Genomic DNA, 21,412 nt, shown 5'->3' with positions numbered 1-21,412 from the left:
AAATTATTCCATAATGACTAGGTTCAGGTGCAATTTTCATTAGCACCTAGCAAGTTATTTTAGCGAGTCGCAAAAGATACGCACACCGATACGAACCGGAAACGCTGAACGATTTCATTGATTTGAAGTAGGTTATATTTGAAAAGTCCTAAACGGAAAACATGGCTCAGTTGATGCATTACAACGATTTTTAAAGCACATATCTTTTCGTTTCATTGATTTTTTGCTCTCTGAAGAAGGTCACCAATCCAAGCACGGCTTGACATCAAATTTATTATTTTATCAAATGAACTCAGCTCTACTGCGATATTAATCCATAAAATGAAACATCTGAGCAGTCACAATATACTTTTAAGATAACATTATTACCAATACGATTCCGTGTCGATTTTGATGAAATGACAAACTTTTCTTAAAATACAGGGTGCGACAGCCAAACTTGTACGATATTTCATTCCGATCCCATTTCAACTGTCTTTTTTATATAAAAGATAATTTATTCAGGACTATTTGCGTACAAGCTTTAAGGTGAAATGTAGTGGAATGCGAAAATCGCGTTTTTGATCAATTATTCAAAAACTAGACCGATTTTCAAAAAACCAAAAACACTTAAGTTTTCGAAATCAAATTTATCATAACTAAGTATTCTTAGAATTTTGAAATTTTGCTTTGCCGAGCCGTAATTGGTTTTTGAAATGTATAAACGGTCACTGTTCCGTCCCACAGGGATGATTTTAGAACTTAGTGTTTGTAGCAGAATTTCACAAAGAATCTGAAAATGAAACTCAAAATTATAAAATTTTAGCTAAATCAACCGAAATTTGAAAAAGTTTACATAAACTTTTCCTCATTTTTTTATTGCTTGCGCGCTGCTGTTTCGTATTGAGGTGGTGTGAGAAATGCACGGTGGACTCGGTGGCATTATATCGTGAGCAAAAATTACATATAAGATTATGACGCGAATTTATGCAGCATTGGGTTTTGTGTTGAAATAAAAACGAGTTGAATATAATAAAATGGGTATTGTAAGAAATTGTTTATTTTCTAAGTAACTGTCACTTATAATGCTAATAATGTCCAATTCTGTTGAGTTCAATGCATTACAAGGGTTGGTATTACATTTATTGTTGAATATGACCATTTGTGTCAACAGACTTCGCAGACAAGGAGTGGCGGAACCGTATTGGGAGAATACTGAATCCACACCAGGAAAATGTCGGGGTGTGAACGTTTGGAATTACATTCCTTTTGAGAAATTTGGCCTTTCTGTTTTAACAGACTTCGCAGCCGACTCAAAGCATAGCTTCGATTACATGGCTAGTGCTACGATCCTATTGACACAACAGAAATAATACTTTTTTACCTATTCGAAGATGATAATGAAAGTCAATTAGAATTGGCATTGAATGTATTCGATAAGTAAATTCGACCGCGCTCTATCATGCGAGTCAAGTAAATACTTTTACGTAAATTCTATCTCATCGGCGGGAAGGGCCTGGTGAACGACTGGCAAAGATATCGAAAATACTTGAATGTTATCTCGTCTTCAATCGTTCTTTTGAAGGAGAATCCATGCTTGCTACTAAACTCAGGTATATACATGGTTAGCAAATTGGTCAATACATATACATATAGCCTCATGTTAGTCATTCATAATTACTCATGATTTATAGCTCTAGTGTAAGAGTAATCACTAACAATAACGATTGAATTAGCATATATTTAAAGTGTGAAGGATTCAAAAATCCATTACGTCCAGTCTTTTTTACAAGCCAATAAAACGAGAGGTAAACCCACTGCGCTCAATCATTGAAAAAAGTTCTTGTTTCTATGTGTCCGTTTTTCTTGGTATGCTTTGTGCGACGGTTCGTTCAATTGAAGCGGATGAAATTTTGCGCGCATTTATGACGCTACATTTCACCTTAAGTGGCCGATTTAGCTGAGTTTTTAGATAATTTTTTTTGTATTGGATCTCGTTGTTACCCTTTTTCTAGCGGGAGAGGAGCTTCCATTTTCCTCCTGCGAGGATTGAGGGGCAGTTTGTTCGTGGTTCGTCTCGTCATCCATTACCGTGGTATTGTTGTTGATTTCGTTGGTAGTTGCTGTAGATGCGCCTTGTTGTACATTGTTTGCAGTTGCAGTGCAGTTGTTAATTGCAGCTGGTGTACTTTGTTCTATAGGGGCTACGTTGGATGGTTTCGTTGAAGGGGATGCTTCACTGTTGTTGGTGACTGTCACAGGTGTACTGGGGTTGCTTGGGGTTGGTGTGAAGGAAGCACCGTTGTCCTTTGGTGTAGTTGTCTCCTTGTCCAGTTTATCACATGGCTTACCGTAGTGAACAACTTTTTGATAATATTGACATGTGGCCATCTGATTGTCATAGGTAACAAGTGATTTGCACGGGATTCTTGTATCCTGACCAAATGTCACATAAGTAGGTATAGGCCAAGCGCATGCGTAACAAACGTACGCCATTTAGAATACCGGAGAAAAAATTCTTCCACTTTTCTTTTTCGATAGAGAAAATCTCTCCGTATTTGGACATAGATTTGCGAATATAAAGATCGATAACGTTTGAGGGAAGATCGTGCACACGCACTTCTGTAGTACTATCTTCCATATATACTGGAATGTTGTACTTAATGTTGTGTAACGTGTTCTACATAGTGCACATTGTTATTGTCTTTTGCAAATTGAATTGCATCCAACTCTTTATAAAACTGGATGTAAACAACATTATTTGTCTTATTGCATTGAAGTAAATGCACACGTGTAATGTCAAGATGCATTTGCTCCTTAGGCAAACCTTCAAGTTCTCGTATCGAAGGTCGAATTTTACACTGCCTGAAGTCAACAACAATTGTATTCTTTCGTGTCGACGGTAGCTTTTGTTCGTTTGGTTCACTCATTTCGAGGTCGTTCTATTGTTCACTACACAATACTGTACCTGGTTTCTTCTGTCCCGAACGTAAGCGGTTTTGTTTTATCGACTGAGAGATGTGAATGCGAACTGATTTCAACTGTCTTAAACAATATATATTTGTGCACGACGAAAAAGTTATGTCTGCGCGTCATTTGAACGGCATCGGTGAGAGGGCTTCCGAACATCTCACTAGCCATCTCTTCGCTTATCTCACACACACTTATTTCAAAACTTTCCGTTCGGTAATTTTTTTACTGAAAAAATCAACATTTCGATCAAACTAACAGATTTATCTGCTATTTTAATTTAAATTGACGTATCCATCATAATTTTAAAGCGAAATAATTCGAATATTCAGGTTGTCATATTAACTGTATTTAAAATTCTTAGTTTTGTGGTTGATTACTTTCTCGTAAATGTTGCAGTAAGATATGATGAATGCTCATGGAATTTTTCATTCTTAATCTTAACGTGCTTGAATGACATTCTCTTCAAATCATTGAGTTATTACGGAATAAAGACTGTCCCAGAAAGTATGGACGCACTTTGATTTCGCTGTAAATAATTCACAAGTGTTAGATATTCAAATTTTATTCGATATACTGATAATATTAGACTACAACAACAGAATATTATTCTTCACATTTGCTACTTAGCCATTGTAGACTAACTGGTGCACCTTCTTGCGAACGTTCCTCATTAAATTCCGTACAGACTTCTTGGCGACAAGCTTTGACACTTTTATCCAATCTTTTTCGAACTGTTGAATGGTTTCGGCTGCCGAGACATGTTTCCTAAAATGTGCCTTCGCTAATGCCCAAAATTCCTCAATTGGTCGAAGTTGTGGGCAATTTGGTGGATTCATGTCTTTTGGGACGAAAGTGACATTTTTGGTAGTATACCATTCTACCGTTGATTTCGAGTAGTGGCAATAAGCAAGATCTAGCCAGAAGACAACAGGATCCTTGTGGCTTCGAATCATGGGTAGAAGTCGTTTTTGTAAACATTCCCTGATGTATATTTCGCTGTTCATTGAAGCAGTGGTGATGAAGGGTTTCGAAATCTTACCGCAGCTACAAATTGCTTGCTAGACCATAGCTTTCTTACCAAATTTTTCGACTTCCATCTATGTCTCGGACTGGTTTAACACTTGCCCTTCTCGCATCGTATAATATTGTGGTCCCGGCAAGGATTTGTAATCGAGTTTCACGTTGGTTTTGTCGTCCATTTCCTGCAAGAATCGTATTGTACAGCTTTCGAACCCTCGGCCTGATCGATGCTTCTTGTCTCGGTCTACGTTTTGGTTGTTTCTGCTTCTTATAGGTTCGAAGATTCAAACGTTCTTTAGAACGAAGAACATTTGACTTCAAAGTGCCCACTGTTTTGGCCACATCCCGAAATGAATCCTCCTTCTTTTGCTCGAACGCCTTCAGTATACGTTTATCCAACTGGGAGTTAGCAGGACCTTTTTTCGACCCGTTTTCGGTTTATCCTCAAAGGTTTTATCCTCACCGAACTTCCTGATTGCATTTCGCACGGCTTTTTCACTTACTCCTCCCTATTTTTGCTATCTTTCTCAGTGACAGTCCGCGTTCTGTGCACCATTTGTACACAATTTTTCGACGTTGTTCTGCTGAAAGTCCACGCATTTTGAAACAAACTAATGAAAACGAATAAACAACTGTACAAGTGGTTAGGGAAGAGTGTAAACAACAGGACGCAGCCATAAAAATTGACAGATTCTGAACCATTGCGAAATGGCAGCGGTTTTTGGTTGCGTCCATACGTTCTGGGACAGTCTTTAAATACGCATCGATTGCTTGCCGATTGCAAGGGATCGAAAGTCTTTCTGTAATGTTTGAATCCATTTGATGCAAACATTTCATTTAAGCGGGTCTGCTTGATGGAACGGTGACCTCGGAGACAAGATTTGCTGAGACAACACCTCCCTGAGTCCTGGACTAGAGGTATTTGCATGTATAAACAAAACACACGGAAACATCTTTTTTTCTGTAAATCGCTGCCAGACAGTGGGGCTTGGGATTGGTTAAACACACACACTGTATTTATGCTCAGAATCCAAATCCAGCATTGAATTCTAGAATCCAAATTCAGAAATTGGTTCAGATTTTAGTTTAAGAATTTAGTTCCGGAATACAGCTTCAGAGCTCAGTTCTATTCCTCATCAACATGATCCAAAGTGCATTTCGTCGATTTATGTCTTTTATAACTTTCACTGGGGTTCACATTTGAGGTTTATTGAGCCTTTCTTGGGACTTACAGAGAGATAATTTTTTTTGTAAAACTTGATGAAAAATGCAAGTTATTTTCTACAATTTTCATTAAGTTTTACATTGTGCTCTTTAATTTCTTCCAACGATCTAAAATAAAGTGCCCAACTACACGAGATATGGTTACATTGGGGCTCATCAAAAAAAGATTGTTCTTCGAAGCTGAACAACTTATTCATTTGCATGTTTCTCATAAAACTACATTGTGATTGGTATTAGTCATACAGATCACCGTCGATGTATGACTAATTGTCTCCGACTGTATCGCCCAAAGACGCCCCCCGCTTCGAGCATTAGCGTACATTTACCTCAACAGAATATATAATGAGCCTTAATGCTCTATTCATAAATGTTTAACTCGATTGTAGTCGATATCAATTCAAAAATTTGCTGAACTAGTAAAATATGAAGCCATTCTTACCTTTGCCGGCACCCGGGCCCATGGTTGCATCATCATTATTCAATACCGTCACTCATCCATGCTGCCATGTGCACGGTTGAGTGTGCACAGGGCACCTCATATAAGCAACGCAAGCCGCAGGTTATCATTGACACCATCGGCGGACTGCGCGCGAATAAACGATGCGCCAGGTCATTTTCTGCTGAGAACACGTAGGTTCGTCGGTCGTTCCTTCCATAGAAATTAATCATTATCCCTGGCGAGATGGCCAAAATTTATGATGACTGGTAGCAAGCTGGCTGGTATGGCGCCGATGACCATAAGCTTAGTTTTTTTTGTTGTTGCAGTTGATGTTCGATCAGTGGAACGTAATTTGCACATTAGGGTAAATCAATTATTCTTCCTCGACCGATGCATTCTCAACGGTCGGGCTGATTGATACTCACGAATTCAGTTTCTTCGAATCACTTCAATTATCGTCGTTTATTGTGTAGAATCCAATTTTCGATGTTAGTCCCTAATTGATTCTCCCGAAATAATTTATAATTTGATTGTGCTGAGAATGCGGTTATTGCAGCACTGGTGGTCGATATCGTGATTGGTGACGATTTTATTCAAATTACATCTATGCACCAATCCGCTTTCCAACATTGTTCTATTGAAACCACTGGTTATAATGACATTGTATAAATTGCTTCAATTGTATTAAAACAAATAACGTATGTTTCCCGATGTCTAAATGTCATATTTTATTGCAAAATTTAATTATACTAATTCAAATCGTACTTTTTGATGTGGAACACATCTTTGTTTTCTATATAGGGGTGCAAACTAGAAACTCAAGGAAAAATACACGTAGAAATGTGGTCAGATTTTAAACACTCACAGCTCAGTATATTTTGTATCAATTAATAATATTATTTCATTATTTGATTGGAAATATTTCTAAGATTCGATTTGAATGCATCAAGCCACGTATTTTCAATTATAAATGATTGAAATTTCGATTAGTAGCGAGCAGTGTCCTATTTTATCTGTTAAAAATCTCCGGCATATCGGATTTCCCTACCATAGACGACGGTTTTGAAGGAGTAAGCGATATATCAAAGGAAAAGAATCGCCCTGATTGGACAATAGATGCAAAAGCGAAGCTGTAGGAAGCACGCGAATTATAAAATTATAGCTAACGTTTCAGTCCTACGCGTAGCATGCTAGAGGTAGGTTGTTGCTAGACAGCAAGACAAAAAGTGCCATAAAACGATTTGAAGCTTTAATTGGTACGCTCTGATCTTGTGTCATGCAAGTTCGGATAAAATTCCATGTTATGTGATTTCGCCTGAGAAATTGGCAACTATCAAAATCCGTATCGCAAGTATGTATAAAGATATAGTGGCATACATTTGGGATATTGGTGTAATTTCGTCGGCTAGAAAACAAATACAAATCAAGACAAACAATGTTCGGTGTTGGTTCCTAATCAAGATAAATCTAGACAGACTCTCGTGCAATTGCGGATTCAAAAGTGAGACGATTGATTGAACTGTTTGATTGTAGATCATTAGAAATTTTGGTTGCCTTGTTACACATAAATGGCTCGAACAACCACATGGGGCTGATCCTTGTAGTTTTTTGTTACATGCAAGGAACGACTTGGACGGAATTCAGTAGCTTTTACGTCTCTTTCGAAAAAGAAATACAATGATACAGCATAGAAAGTTTTCGTTTTTCATGAACAAACAGTTTTTAACTCATTACGAAGGAGAATCAGTTAGATTTACAAACGATATTAATGAGGAACACCATGTCGTGCATGGGAACGGCAAATACAAAATATCGTCGTATGAGTAAAACTGTGAATATAGAAATAATTGTAACGCAATCTGTCGAAAGAAAAGTATGCGCTTGAATCAACTGACTCGGGCACCCGTGTAGAACGTTGATCACCTTCGAAAATCAGCTAATAGCATGTCTGTACTTTCAAGAATCCTCTCACTATTGTGAGACATATAAAAAAACTTACAAATAGCGGCAATATCTATGCACCATTCAAGTGTATTTCTGACTATTACTTGCCTTGAAATAACAAGGAACATCTTCTACATCTGACAACGACTTTAACGATAAGAAAGACAATATTGCGAATTTTATGAATTTTTTAACTTCTGCGCTAAAATTTTTGACCGGAACTTTTTACTAGCACTTAGATATTAGTACAAATGTCACCAATCGTTCACATCAGCGATAGCAGGTTTGATTTTTAAGCCGGATTGGAAAAGTATAGCTTCAATGGCAGTGGTTTTCCACTGAGGGAAAATTTTAAATGCTATCGCGAATTAGCGATTTTTTTTGCGAATAAAAACTTCCCTAAGTTTTTTCTAAGTGAAACTGTCTGCTACAATATAAACGATTGAATGGAATTTAGACAAAATAGTGGATAAATTGTAGTGACATATTGAAATCATCCGAAAGCTTTATTTAACAGATACTGTACGTGAATTAATTATTCTACAAGTTATATAAAAATATTAAAAATCACCAAAAACAGGTAATCAGACTTCACGCGTGTCTGGGTTGTTTACTATTTTCACCATATAGTTTACCGCTAAAAATGTTTTTTTTTGTTCAAATTATAGAGATTTTAACCTTAAGGTCATTCGTCTCTTCGGGCCAGAAAAAACGTTGCGGGGTTGCGAATCGAACCCAGGTGGGCTGCGTGAGAGGCATCGACTATCCCATCACGCTATACCTAAAAAATAGGTAATTAAATTATTTATATATTTACTACAAATCCTCTGATAGCATTTTCTTACTATTTATTTAACACCCCGATCTATATTATTGAAAGTGTAGTATTAAAGGATCTTCTCGATAATTGACTTTTATCATTCAGTTTACAATGTTTAAAAACAAATAATAACATGGAAGAAAATAAACGGCCAAACTCAGAAGCTAGATAGAAATAGATGAGAAATCATATTGCCGTAGAATGATGAGAAAGTATTTTTGAACAAAACTCTTTTTTGAATGAAGAGAGAATTTAGTAACTAGATGTGAAACGTAGAAATAATCTGATAACTGGAGGAAAAAAGAAACTCCTTCAATTGTCGCCTTTTACGATATGAGAGCAGGAACCCAGTGGATCTATTCTTGGTTAAGTTTGTCTCCGCCGGATTCCACACGGCATCTAGGCTGGTCCTGTCCGGAGAAAGATACCAGGTACTATCAATCTTCTAATTGACCCCAGCCCCGTTTAACTGATTTTCACAAACTAAAATGCAAATGAAAGGTCTAATTTCTAGAATATTTGATCCAGGTTCGACTTCCTGTTCCGGAACTACAAGCAATGGCAAAAATAGATGCAAATCCAATAAAACTGACAGATAAATGTATCCAGTTGGCAAAACTTATTAGTTGGTAGATATACAAACTTGATTTAATACTATTGATCCCCTGTTTTCTGTATTATAAGCACCGAAAGTAGTGAAGAAAAACTCCAAAAGAGGAACTCAATCCGATTTCTCATCCATGGTTGAACCGATTTTCACTAGTCATCAGGATCCGCATAACCGATTTCATAATTACAAGGCGATGAGTGTCAAAACTTTCAAACCGTCATATAAAATGACAATGCAAAACCGGTACGCCCCGGTACATGCTGGTACGAAAAAAGAAAATGCAACACCACACACGAACGATGCACATAGCGTACGGCGTACCGTCGACTTTGTACACACAGTAAAGTAAACGAAAGCCAACACCGAAGTTCGAATTCAAAAAGTCAATCGAGTACATTGACACATCGCCAAGCATGAGCAAGAGTTTTCAACCGTATTGAAGAAAACATAACGCGGTGCATGATTTTTGTTGAACACGGTGCTGCGGCTGGAAAAAGAATAATGAAAAGAAAAAATAATAAAATTTTCATATATTGAAATATATTCCAAAAGATATACATCGAAATTTCATACTTCGCGATGTGTATGAAATTTGCTTAGCCAAACAGCAAATATATAAATCAAATTCATCGTAATAGCGTTTTTGCTATTAATCTAACTAGAGTTATTGTAGCAATAGTCATCGCTTTAGTAGAGTCCCTTATGAAATTTGTGGATTACTCGACTTTCAATCAACGAATTGTGATGAAATTGAATATAATCAGACCCTGTCAGCTTGGAGCGAAATCAATCTTCAGTTCAGCAACGCCATCGCACGGTGTCACATTCAACATATCATGTCAATTGTATAGGTGTGCAGTGCTGCGCACGAATTTGACATTTCTCTTCCCTACTTCTGTGTACGAGATTCGATGCGAACTCGCCTAAGGGCGCCATGCTCGCAAAATATGTTGTTGCCAATGATTTGTTCGGGAAATGTGAGAGCTGGATATCTTGTTAATATGATGTCTTTGATATAATGCTTGTTCTAAGAAACAATGCCGCATCGAAAACCTGTTCACCTAGTGGTGTTTCTTTCTCATATTACTCACATTCTCGAAATGAAATATTTTTCCGACCTGCACGAAAAAAGTATTACATGGTAAGTTCAAAGGATTTCGAATGTTTTTAATCGTCATGTATGAAAACTTCTATGCTTATCATCAGTAATCGCGAAATTGATGATCAGTTTGTGAAAAACCGTCATTTAGAGCGACGTTACTAAACTAACCAACTTCAGCGGTGTCCAGTTCTCGGTTCCAGAAATAGCGGTCAAAAACCTAAAACGAAACTCACTCATTTTGCTCATAGATGGAGGAACCGATTTAACCCAAACTTAGACTCAAATGGAAGGCACAATAGATTGCTATTGATCCTTATTCGGTTCTGACTTCCGGCTCCGAGACTAGTGAGTGAAGTGTGTTTAAAATTCTGAACCGTTGCTTAGATCGAAACCGCATAAAACATATTTCAAAATAACTTGTGTTATAACTATGGAAAACCTTGTGGAATTGTTCAAAAACATGGGTGAATACCATTCTGATGTAGTATTCTGCATTACTTAACATTGAAACATAATTCAGCGCTATAAATGAAAGTCGGGTAATTTCCAAATTACACACTAAGCACAAAAATCTCTTGCATGTTAAGGAAACACCTTTTATTCAATATCCATGCTTTCAGCTTCTAACTCAAGTAGCCGGATGCTCCTCTGTGGGAAACAAAACTTCACTTTTCCAGATATTCATTTTCAACTGCAAATCCAACCAACATAGGCTAAAGTACGCAAATTGATACACTGAATTAATTACCCTCGCCTGGGCGTTCCAACTCAAGTACCAAATTATAGGCCCTGGAAGCTAAATGCTTATTCGCATAAAGTCCATTCTCGGACTTAGCTCGCTCCGGGATAGGCAACGTACGAGCTCCAGCAACAAAAACGAACGGCTCCTTCATATTAAATACCAATTTTCCACTTTACTGACCCGACTCTAATCTCGCCGGCATGACGTTTCGAGCCATCAGATTTTCAACACAACATCCACCGAAGACACCGAACAATGCCGAGCGACCACGAGACAGGATCGATTTACCAAGGAAAAAAACAACCCTTGCCGGTTTGTAGCGTGCAGCTTCTTTTCGGTACTACGCTGGTTTCGCCCTTCTCTAAAATATAGATCATTTTCGTTGCTGATTGCCGAGCTGCAAGTTGTTGAACACATTTCTGTTAATTTGTGCTGTTAGAGTGTTATTACTGCCCGAAAGGAGTGCAAATTATACCTGTGATCTGAAAACAAGAACAGTCCGGTCAAAATAAACCGGATCGCAGTCGGCCGGCTAAAAACTACCTCCGAAGTCCATTCCGAAAATCGAAACATGAAAACGGAGAAACAAATGAAAAAGCGAATCTCAATTCAAAAACTGATCATTTCCGATGGTAATCCAATCGGCCAAATAATTCAGAAGTCAGTTCTTAGAAACAGGTATCCGCAGCAAAAAAAAAACAACATGATGGATGTAAGGGATTTCATCCTTGCTTTTCGGCCGGTTCTGAAGCACGAATGCGAGCCGAAAAAAAGGGTACTGTTTGGATGATCCCAAAGAACTGCAATCCTGGCCTCTTCTAATGCTCGATGATCTTCTGGTAATTCCATTAGCATACAGGATTAACGAAGTGCATGCCGGTCTGGCTTTTGGTACAATTGAAACTGATAGGAATTATCTATTCTTGCTAGTTATACCATCTTGTTTATTTTTTCCATTTTTGTGCGAAAAAATGATTAAATGATTTTTTTTTATACAAATTAGTTGAATATAATCGAAAGAAATGGCTTCTAAGGAATGTCAATACAACGAAACAAAGATAAAAAACGTGAATAATCCACCTAGCAGTGAGATGATACCTTTTTTTATCAATACGCATGTGTTTTTGCATGGATATTCTTCGGTGTTTTAGTTCTCATGACATTATTTTAATTATCGTCGTTTCAAACGGCAAATTGAGATTTTAATCACTCATTACCCTGTAATGCCGAAACTGCAAAACATATCGAATTTCAATCTTAGCGTGCGACAATCGATTGAACATTCCATAAGATGTCGAAGTAAGTTCCACTTTAGAGTTTTTAGTCATTATTTATGGTACTTCCAGAGCCGGTATTCAGGAATTAGCATAGCCCAAAATGATTCGAATGGCCATAAATTATTACGCCAAACAATTTACATGAAATTTATAAACTCATCATCTGTAATTCCAGAATCGGATAAAATTCACCGATTTTGTATGGGACCTTAAGTCCTGTAATATTTGTTTTTGAAGTTCGATTTGGTCTTTTTTGAGAAAATGATTGAGCTTTGAGAATCGATTCGATACTGGAACCGGAATTCTAAAATCGGTGTAGCCGAAATCAGTTAAATTCACCTGAGGAGTGTGTAGACATCTTTGAGAAATTGTAGTGCGAATTAAAATTTGGGAGTACATTCCGAATCCAAAAACGAATACCGCTCAAACTGAAATAAATTTATTTGGTAATCGACTATCCAAATCTGCAAACCCAATAAACCTGATTAATTTATGTGAAATTAACATTTTTATACTAATCACCCTGCATTTTCTAAACCAGAAGTCGGATCTGACTAGAAAGTAAGAGGTTTTATAGGATTTTAAGACCTCTCATTTGAATCATAGATGATTCTTAGATTTCATTTGAATCTTAGATCGGTTCAGCCATCTACGAGAAAAATTAATTGCATTATTTTAATTTCGTTTCACATATCATCCTGTGGTTCCGCAATCAGAAGTCGGATCCAAACGTAATTCAGGAACCTTGTTTGGGAGTATACGACTTTTCATATGAATCTGAGTTTGTAGAAAACGGTTTAACCATCTCCGAGAAAATTGAGTGAAATTATTTGTCACACACGCATTTGCTGATCTCGACGAATTGAGTCGTATGGTATATGGAAGTCATGTTCTTCCAGCATTTATTGCTGTAAATAGTTTAAATCAAAATAATTATGGAATTACTTCCAACTCGATAATGCTGGTATCATCTGGTTTACATATGCCATATTCGAAAGATTATGTTGCCAAAAATGAGCCGTGCTAAAATTGGTCCGAGGCAAATTGTCATAAAAAAGGATGCTGTACACAGTCTTTTTGGTACTTAGAAACAATTATATGTAACAGTATAAAAAATCGTGTTTCATGTTGCTCCCAAGCATTGCTTTTTCATACAGCGCTCAAAATTCCTTCTACTGGAATAAGGTTTACACAAAAATATCGATATCTCCGTTAAAAATAGACGGATTTTAACAATCTATGGCTTGTTGGATAGGTATTACCGAGCGAAATCTAAGTCTGGAAACATATTCTGTTTTCAAGGTCAAATGTGACTGATACTGTAAAAAAACTGAAAATTTTGACATAAAACTTCGTATAACTCAAAAAGTAAACATCCGATCTCAAAACCATTCAATAGCGTTCTGGGTGACGGGGAGACCTTTCATTTGCGACTAGTTTGATCAAAATCGGTCCAGCCATCTCTGAGATCTCGACCTCTTAGTTGACAACACACATACAGACACACACACATACACACACACACACACCACACACACACACACACACACACACACACACACACACACACAGACATTTGCTCAGTTCGTCGAGCTGAATCGATTGGTATATGACATTCGGCCCTCCGGGCCTCGGAAAATTTTTCGAAAGTTTGAGCGAATTCTATACCTATTTTTTATATATATAAAAAAAGGTAAAAAAACGAGTAATATTCAGAGAATGTATTTGTTCATCAGCTAATTGATGTATCATGTGGTGAAATCGGTCAAATATTGCAAAGGTTTAATTTTTTTGTAATCAGAAAATATCAACATGTGTAATGGGATGCTAATAAAAAGGGGTTATATTCAGTTTCGGAAAGCAGAACATTGATCAAAGGGGAACAAATTAAGAGAAACAGCACCGTTTCTAGTTTTACTCAGTGAAAATTCGCACCTAGATAGTTCAAACAATAGATTTACATACAAATATCATTTTAAAGGCCTGACTATATCCTTTCGAAAATGTATCAGCTTAAAAAAAACCACCGAGATATCCATATAAAACGGGTTAAATCTGAAAAACGCGTGTTTGCCTAAATGAAATTTGATGGGTTAAAAATATATAACAAAAATATTTGTTTGCATTACTTGAGTATACAAAAAAAAATATTTTGTAAATTTGAATCCCTGCTCATAACCTTGACGATGGCAAGAAAAAATAAAAATACAGAATCACATCAGCTGTTTTTCATATTGGGGCAAAACTAACATTGAAAGTAAATGGAGACAAAAGCGATGAATGTATTGATTCTGGTTCTAATTCCTACATCGGAATTATCGTACATTTTCCGATCACTGTTTGGTTCGACGATAAATTGTTTGTTAATCTTTTAAACGTATGCACATTTTTCTACTTTCTTTGTGAGACTCCGGAACTTTTCATTTGAATTTAAGTTTATGGAAACTGCTCCTACGGTTTCTGGGAACGCGAAGCTCGAGGGTATTTCTCAACAATTTTTCTATAAGGAAACCAAAAGTTTTTGGCACATTTTCCCCGTTACTCCGGAACCGCACATCGTATCTGCACCAAATTTAATAATCGGCTATGAGACTACAAAAACCCGCATCCGCCAGTAAGTATACAAAACGTTTGGACAATTCAGACATTGCTTGTCCGTCAATACTACGTGGAAATCAATAAAATTTACGAAAACAAAACCAAACGCAGTTGCAAAAATGAAGTCTTCATACTCTGCTAGACCCGACGGTATTCCGGCTGTCGTTTTCAACAGATGCTCTAGTGGTATTATAGCACCTCTATGACAAATGTTCCGACTGTCACTCATGATTGGAGTATTTCCTGATTTTTTGGAATTCTTCTTATATGTTTCTGGTATACAAAAAAGGAGACATCGACAGGTATCACCTCTCTAAGTGCCATTCCGAAGTTTTTTGCAAGCAGAACATCGTAGAAACTCAACACGAGTTCATACTGAAGCGCTCAACTGCCACTGACCCACTCACGACGCTTATAACGGATGCTATGTCTAACTAAAGGTCACAATTGCCACATTGGACCAGTCTGTCCAACACACTCCGGCTGATTCAATCGTATCTTTGCAATCGACAATGACTGGTGATCAAGATAAATGAAAATGTTTCTAAGGAGTTATTTACTTTTTCTGGTGTTCCACAAGGCAGCAGTCTCGGACCATTGATATTTCTACTGTATATCAACGACGTGAACGTTTCACTGAAAGGTCCACGATTTGTTTGTTTCACTCTTCGTCATTTGCCCTAGTATAACCCTCATCAGCCGCCAAGTTACGAAATCCGTGGAATGAAAAAAGCGTTTATTTTTTAAATATTCTTAGTAATAATTAATTGTCTATTTAGTTTATCTGTTGATTAAAATTAAAATAATTATATAAAAGAATAAAAAAACTATCATCATAAATGTAATGTGCGATAATTTTCAGCTTTTTTGCACATTTTTCCGCGTCGCTCCAGAACCAGAAGGCGAATCCGGATAAAATTCAGTTGCAGACTATAAGATAATCGAACCTTTTATTCTGATTCAAACATATGAATATCGAATCAGCGGTCTCTGAGACAATCAAACACACTATTTTTTTTCGCTCACATTAACACGTATCCATATCCTTATAAAAAAGACAAAAAACGTTCATTAATAAAACATAACACATTTAGAAAAATAAACTATTTTTTTCACCTAGAGGTGTGATGATGTCTTTCAGATATCATTCATATTTCCATAAATTACTATAAGAATTTTCAAAGAAATTATCATAGAGTTTCAAATAAAAATAAGAAAGTTTTTTTTTTGTTAATTATACTAGCATAATTGGTGCACAGTTTAAAGTCAAATTTAAAAGAATTTTCCCGTTTTTTTACACAGCAAAGTCCTGGTATTGCATTCTTTTTGTGGAATTTGGCCTTTATTTTTCAACAGATTTCGCAACCGACGTACCTACGACGATCCTATTGACACTAAGAATCCTTCCAAATTGGGACTCGAACACACGGCAACTAGCTTATAGGACCAGTATCCTATGCAATAAACCGATAACCCGGGCCAGCTTCACTCAAAGAGATGACTTCAGATTTTAAACACACTTAACCCTATATTTCCAGAACCGGAAGTCGGATCACAACAAAATTCAATAGCAGATTGTGGGACCAAAAGAAATGCTCACACTGATCACCTTGTAGTTTTGGAACCGAGAAGTCGGATCTATACCAAATTCAGGCATATTATGTGGTATCTGAATACCTTCGATTTAAATCTCGTTTTGTAAAAATCAGTTCAACCATGTCAGAGAAAAGTTAATGTATACATTTTCATTTTTGCCTTTCTCATATAGTAAGATTATGCAATCACTGTGAAAACCGACTTTTGAACCGAGGTCGAGTGTCATATACCATTCGACTCAGTTCATCGAAACGCAAAATGTCTGTGTGTATGTGTATGTGTGTGTATGTGCATATGTGTGTATGTAACGTTTTTTTGCGTTAACTTTTCTCGGAGATGGCTGAACCGATTATCACAAACTTAGATTCAAATGAAAGGTCTTCCGGTCTGTTCCTGAGTTATGGGGTAAAATGTGCAAAAAAGAGAATATGTTTTCAAACTTTTCTCATAGATGGCGCGACCGATTTTTACTGACTTAGGTTAAAATGAGAGGTCCGATGGTCTTATACGTAATTCCTAAATTTCATTCGGATCCGACTTCCGAATCCGGAAATATAGGGTAAAGTGTGTTAAAAATTTTATACCATAACTGAAAAGGGCGAAAAACCGTAAAAAAAATCTAAGCAAAGTCCTGGCATTACATTCCTTTTGTGGAATTTGGCCTTTCTGTTTCAACAGACTTCGCAGCCGATTCTTAGTGTACAGAATCATTGCATGGCTAGTACTATGGATCCTACTGACACTATGAAAATCTAAACAGACCTTTAATCTTCTCCAACTGGTAGTTCTTATCAATAGACGGTCAAACAAACCGATTTCGGTAATTTTTTTAAGAATCGAAGACAATTATTTTTAATAATACCACGGTATTATATATGATAGTATGATTGATATGAGAAAGGCATCATTACACCACTAGGTGGATTAAAACAGGTTTTTTTGTCCATATCGCCCCCTATTATCGGAACATGAAGTCATGTTCAAAACACAACTCAGGTATTTTACGTGGCATCATCTTTTTAAAGTTAATGAAAATCAGTTCAGCCAACTCCTAGAAAAAAGAGTGCAGAAAAATGTTACATACACACATACATACATTTTGCGAATTATCGACGAACCGTTTAGAATGGTATATGATACACCCAAACCTCCATTTACGAACCTTATATATGTATGTATGTATGCTTACACACTCACTCGTTTGCGTATATGTGTACATATTTATACATATAAATGATCGCTTTTACTTCACCAATATTTATATGTATTAGGAAATACAAATATTTGTACACATGCGAACGTATATTAATACATATATACATATATAAGTTACGTAAATGGAGGTTTGGGTGTAATTGGTTCTCCGGCCTCCGGCCTTGGTTCAAAAATCAGTTTTCACGGTGATTGCAGAGCCTTTCTTGATTTGAAAAGCCAAAAAAAAATCAAATGCCACCAACACACAATAAGGCCAAGGATGGTTTTATCGTATCAAAGAACGCTCTCTAGCAACTCTTCTGTGAACTGTGCGCCAATATGACAGATCTGTATAACTGTGTTGTAGGATTCTGAGCTAAGTCAAATAAATCAATAAATTAACCTAACATTTTCGACGGCGTACATAAATGCAATTTGTTCATTACTTACCATATTATAGTTAACTACACGCGCATGCGCAAGGAGTGCTATAACTTTCGGATTAATAAATGTTACTCAAAAAGGTTTAGTCTGGTTGTTTGTTCTGTATAATTGTATCAATGCTTAAAGAAACAAGTTCGTGTCGAATATTTCAATGTAGCGAACTAATTTTAGCACGAATCGATGCCCAAAGAACCTACAACGATAAATTCATACAGTGTACAGTGCTTTGAATTTGTTAGCTTTACTCAAGCGGCTGCATTGCAACACATTCATTTTCATTTATTCAACTGCAGCTTCTACCTCCCCTCCCCTCCTTATTCACACCGCATTGTATTTCTTATAAGGATAATTTAATTAACGACTACACTGCACATGGTATATACAAAGAAGTATTTACACACCTCAAAGTAGACATGACTACTCCATCGATTCTATTTTCTATCACCTTCAATTGACAAATAAATAATATAAATAATCAGCTACAAGCTACACAGGTTCGTTCTTTACTAGATGTGACAGAATGACGCAGCGAACGATGTACAGTTGCTGTACACTTTAGCCGCCCCCCGAATGAGTGCTTCCAGTTTGGCACATGTAGCCGCCATTATGAAATATCTCTCGAAAATTACACTGAACCAGAAATCAACCTAACCTGAGTATTTCATTTTATCTACTGGATGGTAGATTGTATTTACTCAACAGTTGAATTGACGGCACGAGAAACATTCGCCCAATTGGGTAGTTTTCTGGTTCTGTGCAAAAATCTGCCTTCAATATATAAACAACACATCAACGAACAAATTTGGCACATGCAATCATCAATTTCAATAGTGAAATGTCGACTGGTTTATTCCGTAATCTGGCAATATGTCGTGAAAATTTCTAATTTCCCTTCTGCTTACACTCCAATTAATTACAAATCTGCACCCATGAAATCAGGAACATCTACGTATAGTCAGTCGGATTATAACCAGATAATATCACTGTTTCCTTCCGTGTCTACCACCGTTCTAAACGGTTGAGTATTGAAATCAATCAAGAACGATCATCCTAAGCAACCGTTCTTGAGCTAAACTTCATGCATGGTGTTGCAAATGTTGCTGCATTTGCTGTTGCTGATGCTGCTGCTGTTGTTGTTGCATCAATTCCTGCTCTTCATCGCTCGGGCAGTCGTCCATTTCCATGTCGATCAGTTCATCGTCTTCCTCATCGACATCGTCATCGTCGTAAGCACAACCCGGACTGGAGGAACGGTGCCCACTTCCCCCGCCTACATCGTCACCACCACCCGGCGATTTGGCATCCTCCTCCTGCTGCATCCGTTTGTGTTTCGTTCGACGATTCTGGAACCATACTTTGACCTGCATTGGAACAACGATAAAGCGCCAAAAAAAAGGGAAGGTTATTCATTCAGTAGGGCCGAAAATAAAATAATATTAGTACAGTCAATCATCGGTATCTGTAACGGATCATTAAACATGAATTGTATTCGTGAAAGGGGGTGAAATCACTGTACATATGGAGAAATGCAAATTTATGGAGACAATGACAGTCACCCTCATGTCAGAAGGTCTCCCTTCTATACCACATTATGTAAACAAATTGCACCCTATCAAGTGAACCGATTGAAGTAAAGAAGAGTTTTATCTGATAAATTGGAAGAATAATATTCGACTTTGTGCAGATGATATATAAACGACATCGCATACGTCTTTTAATGGCCAAACATACATCAGTAACCCCACTGAAAATAACTGTGTTTATAGGGTTATTGTACCAATTGTATTGTATTTCACAACTAGAGTCACCACGTTATTTACGGATTACTAGACTTCCAATCAGGCCCGTATCCAGGATTTCGTTTCGGGAGGGGCCCACAAATATGAAATAACACATCTAACTGATGATTTGTATGTGTCGAGTTCTAGATGTGCCTTTAGTATATTTTGTTTTTTTTTTTGTTTTTTTGAAGAGTGAGTTTAAGTAATTAGCAATTTAAGTATACATTATGATAAAAAAAAAGAACCGGAATTTTCATTTTAAAATTTCCGCGCTTGTCAAATCGGTAAACTTTTATTCTCTCAACGTTGGCAACACTTTTATACACATTCTGTCAAATTTTGACGCATATCGTACGATTAGTTTTTATTTGGCGTCTATACAAAGAAGTTGAAAAATTTTCGTGTGGCGATTTTGATAATGGATGCAAATTTAGAACAACGTGCGTGCATCAAATTTTGTGTTGCGAAGGGATTTAAGTGTTCCGAAACGTTGCAAATGTTAGAAAAGGCCTTTGGTGAATCGTGTCTAGGAAAAACACAGGCATACGAGTGGTATAAACGCTTCAAAGGTGGTCGTACAAGCTTGGATCATGATGAGATCCCTGGCCGCTCAACAACATATGTTACTGAAGAAAACATTGAATCGGCAAAGCAAATCGTGTTGCAAAATCGTTCTGTGCCGTTTAGAGAGATTGCTGTGATGTTGGGCATCTCTTATGGATCAGCCGAACACTTTTTAACCGATGTTTTGGGTTTGAAACGCGTCGCTTCTCGGCTGATGCCAAAAAAGCTGAATTTCATTCAAAAACAGCGTCGTGTTGATGTAGCCAAAGAGATGATTTCCAACGCAGATAGTGACCCCACATTCTTTGAATGCATCATACCTGGTGTGGATCTATGAATATGACGTCGAAACCGAACAATAATCGACCGAATGGCGCTTCGAAGGCGAGCCGTTGTTCTAAATTTTCATCCATTATAAAAATCGCCACGTTGGGAGAGTAAAAGTTTACCGATTGGTCAAGCGCGGGAATTTTAAAATGAAAATTCCGGTTCTTTTTTGATCATAAGGTATGTTCACATATTTTGAGTTGGACAATGAGAGATTGAAATAAGAAGTTCTATTTGACAAAGGGAAGGGATCGATTTTTTACATTTTATTTACCATATAGTCCCATAGTTCGGATTCAACTTCTGGTTTTGGAAAAACTGAGTGAAGAGTATTAAAACCTTAAATTTCAAGGGTGTGTCCTTACAAATGGCGATGTAAAAAGGAACCGATATTTTGAAACTATTCAGTAAGCTCTTCTAGTTTGCAAAATTCGTCGAACAGATGGTCGAACCGATTTTAACAAATTTATATTCTAATGAAGTTCCTTTTTATCCCACATGATCCTATTTAATATCATCGAGTCAACCCACGGATCTAGTTTAGCGATACCTGCAGATTTGTGTTTGTAAACCATAAAATTTCTAAAAAAAAAGCTGCAGACATGTTTCAGTTGCCTTTATGAATATATTTGAAATTTTTACCTTCCATCTCTTGTTTGGATATACAGGGTGATGGGTACTAAAAAATTAAATTCGTCATTGGGAGTGGCGAGTCCACAACAGAAAAATCGTTTTGGTAACGGTAAAAATCTCCAAAACGGAATTCACATACATTTCT

General features: G+C 36.9%; 1 protein-coding gene across 1 annotated transcript in view; it reads right to left on the bottom strand.

Annotated features, from left to right (window-relative positions):
* Positions 1–18,055: 18,055 nt before the first annotated feature.
* Positions 18,056–21,412, bottom strand: part of LOC131440186 (homeotic protein empty spiracles) — a 91,320-nt gene continuing 87,963 nt past the window's right edge. Inside the window, exon 3 of the mRNA XM_058611249.1 lies at positions 18,056–19,323. Within this exon, the coding sequence (XP_058467232.1) occupies positions 19,039–19,323 (285 nt within the window). The 3' untranslated portion in view covers positions 18,056–19,038. The remainder of the gene's footprint in view (positions 19,324–21,412) is intronic.

This window comes from Malaya genurostris, chromosome 1 (genome assembly GCF_030247185.1).
Source record: "Malaya genurostris strain Urasoe2022 chromosome 1, Malgen_1.1, whole genome shotgun sequence".
NCBI lineage: Eukaryota > Metazoa > Arthropoda > Insecta > Diptera > Culicidae > Malaya > Malaya genurostris.
The sequence above is the reverse complement of the archived record's forward strand: the minus strand, read 5'-3'. Positions and strand labels throughout refer to the sequence as shown.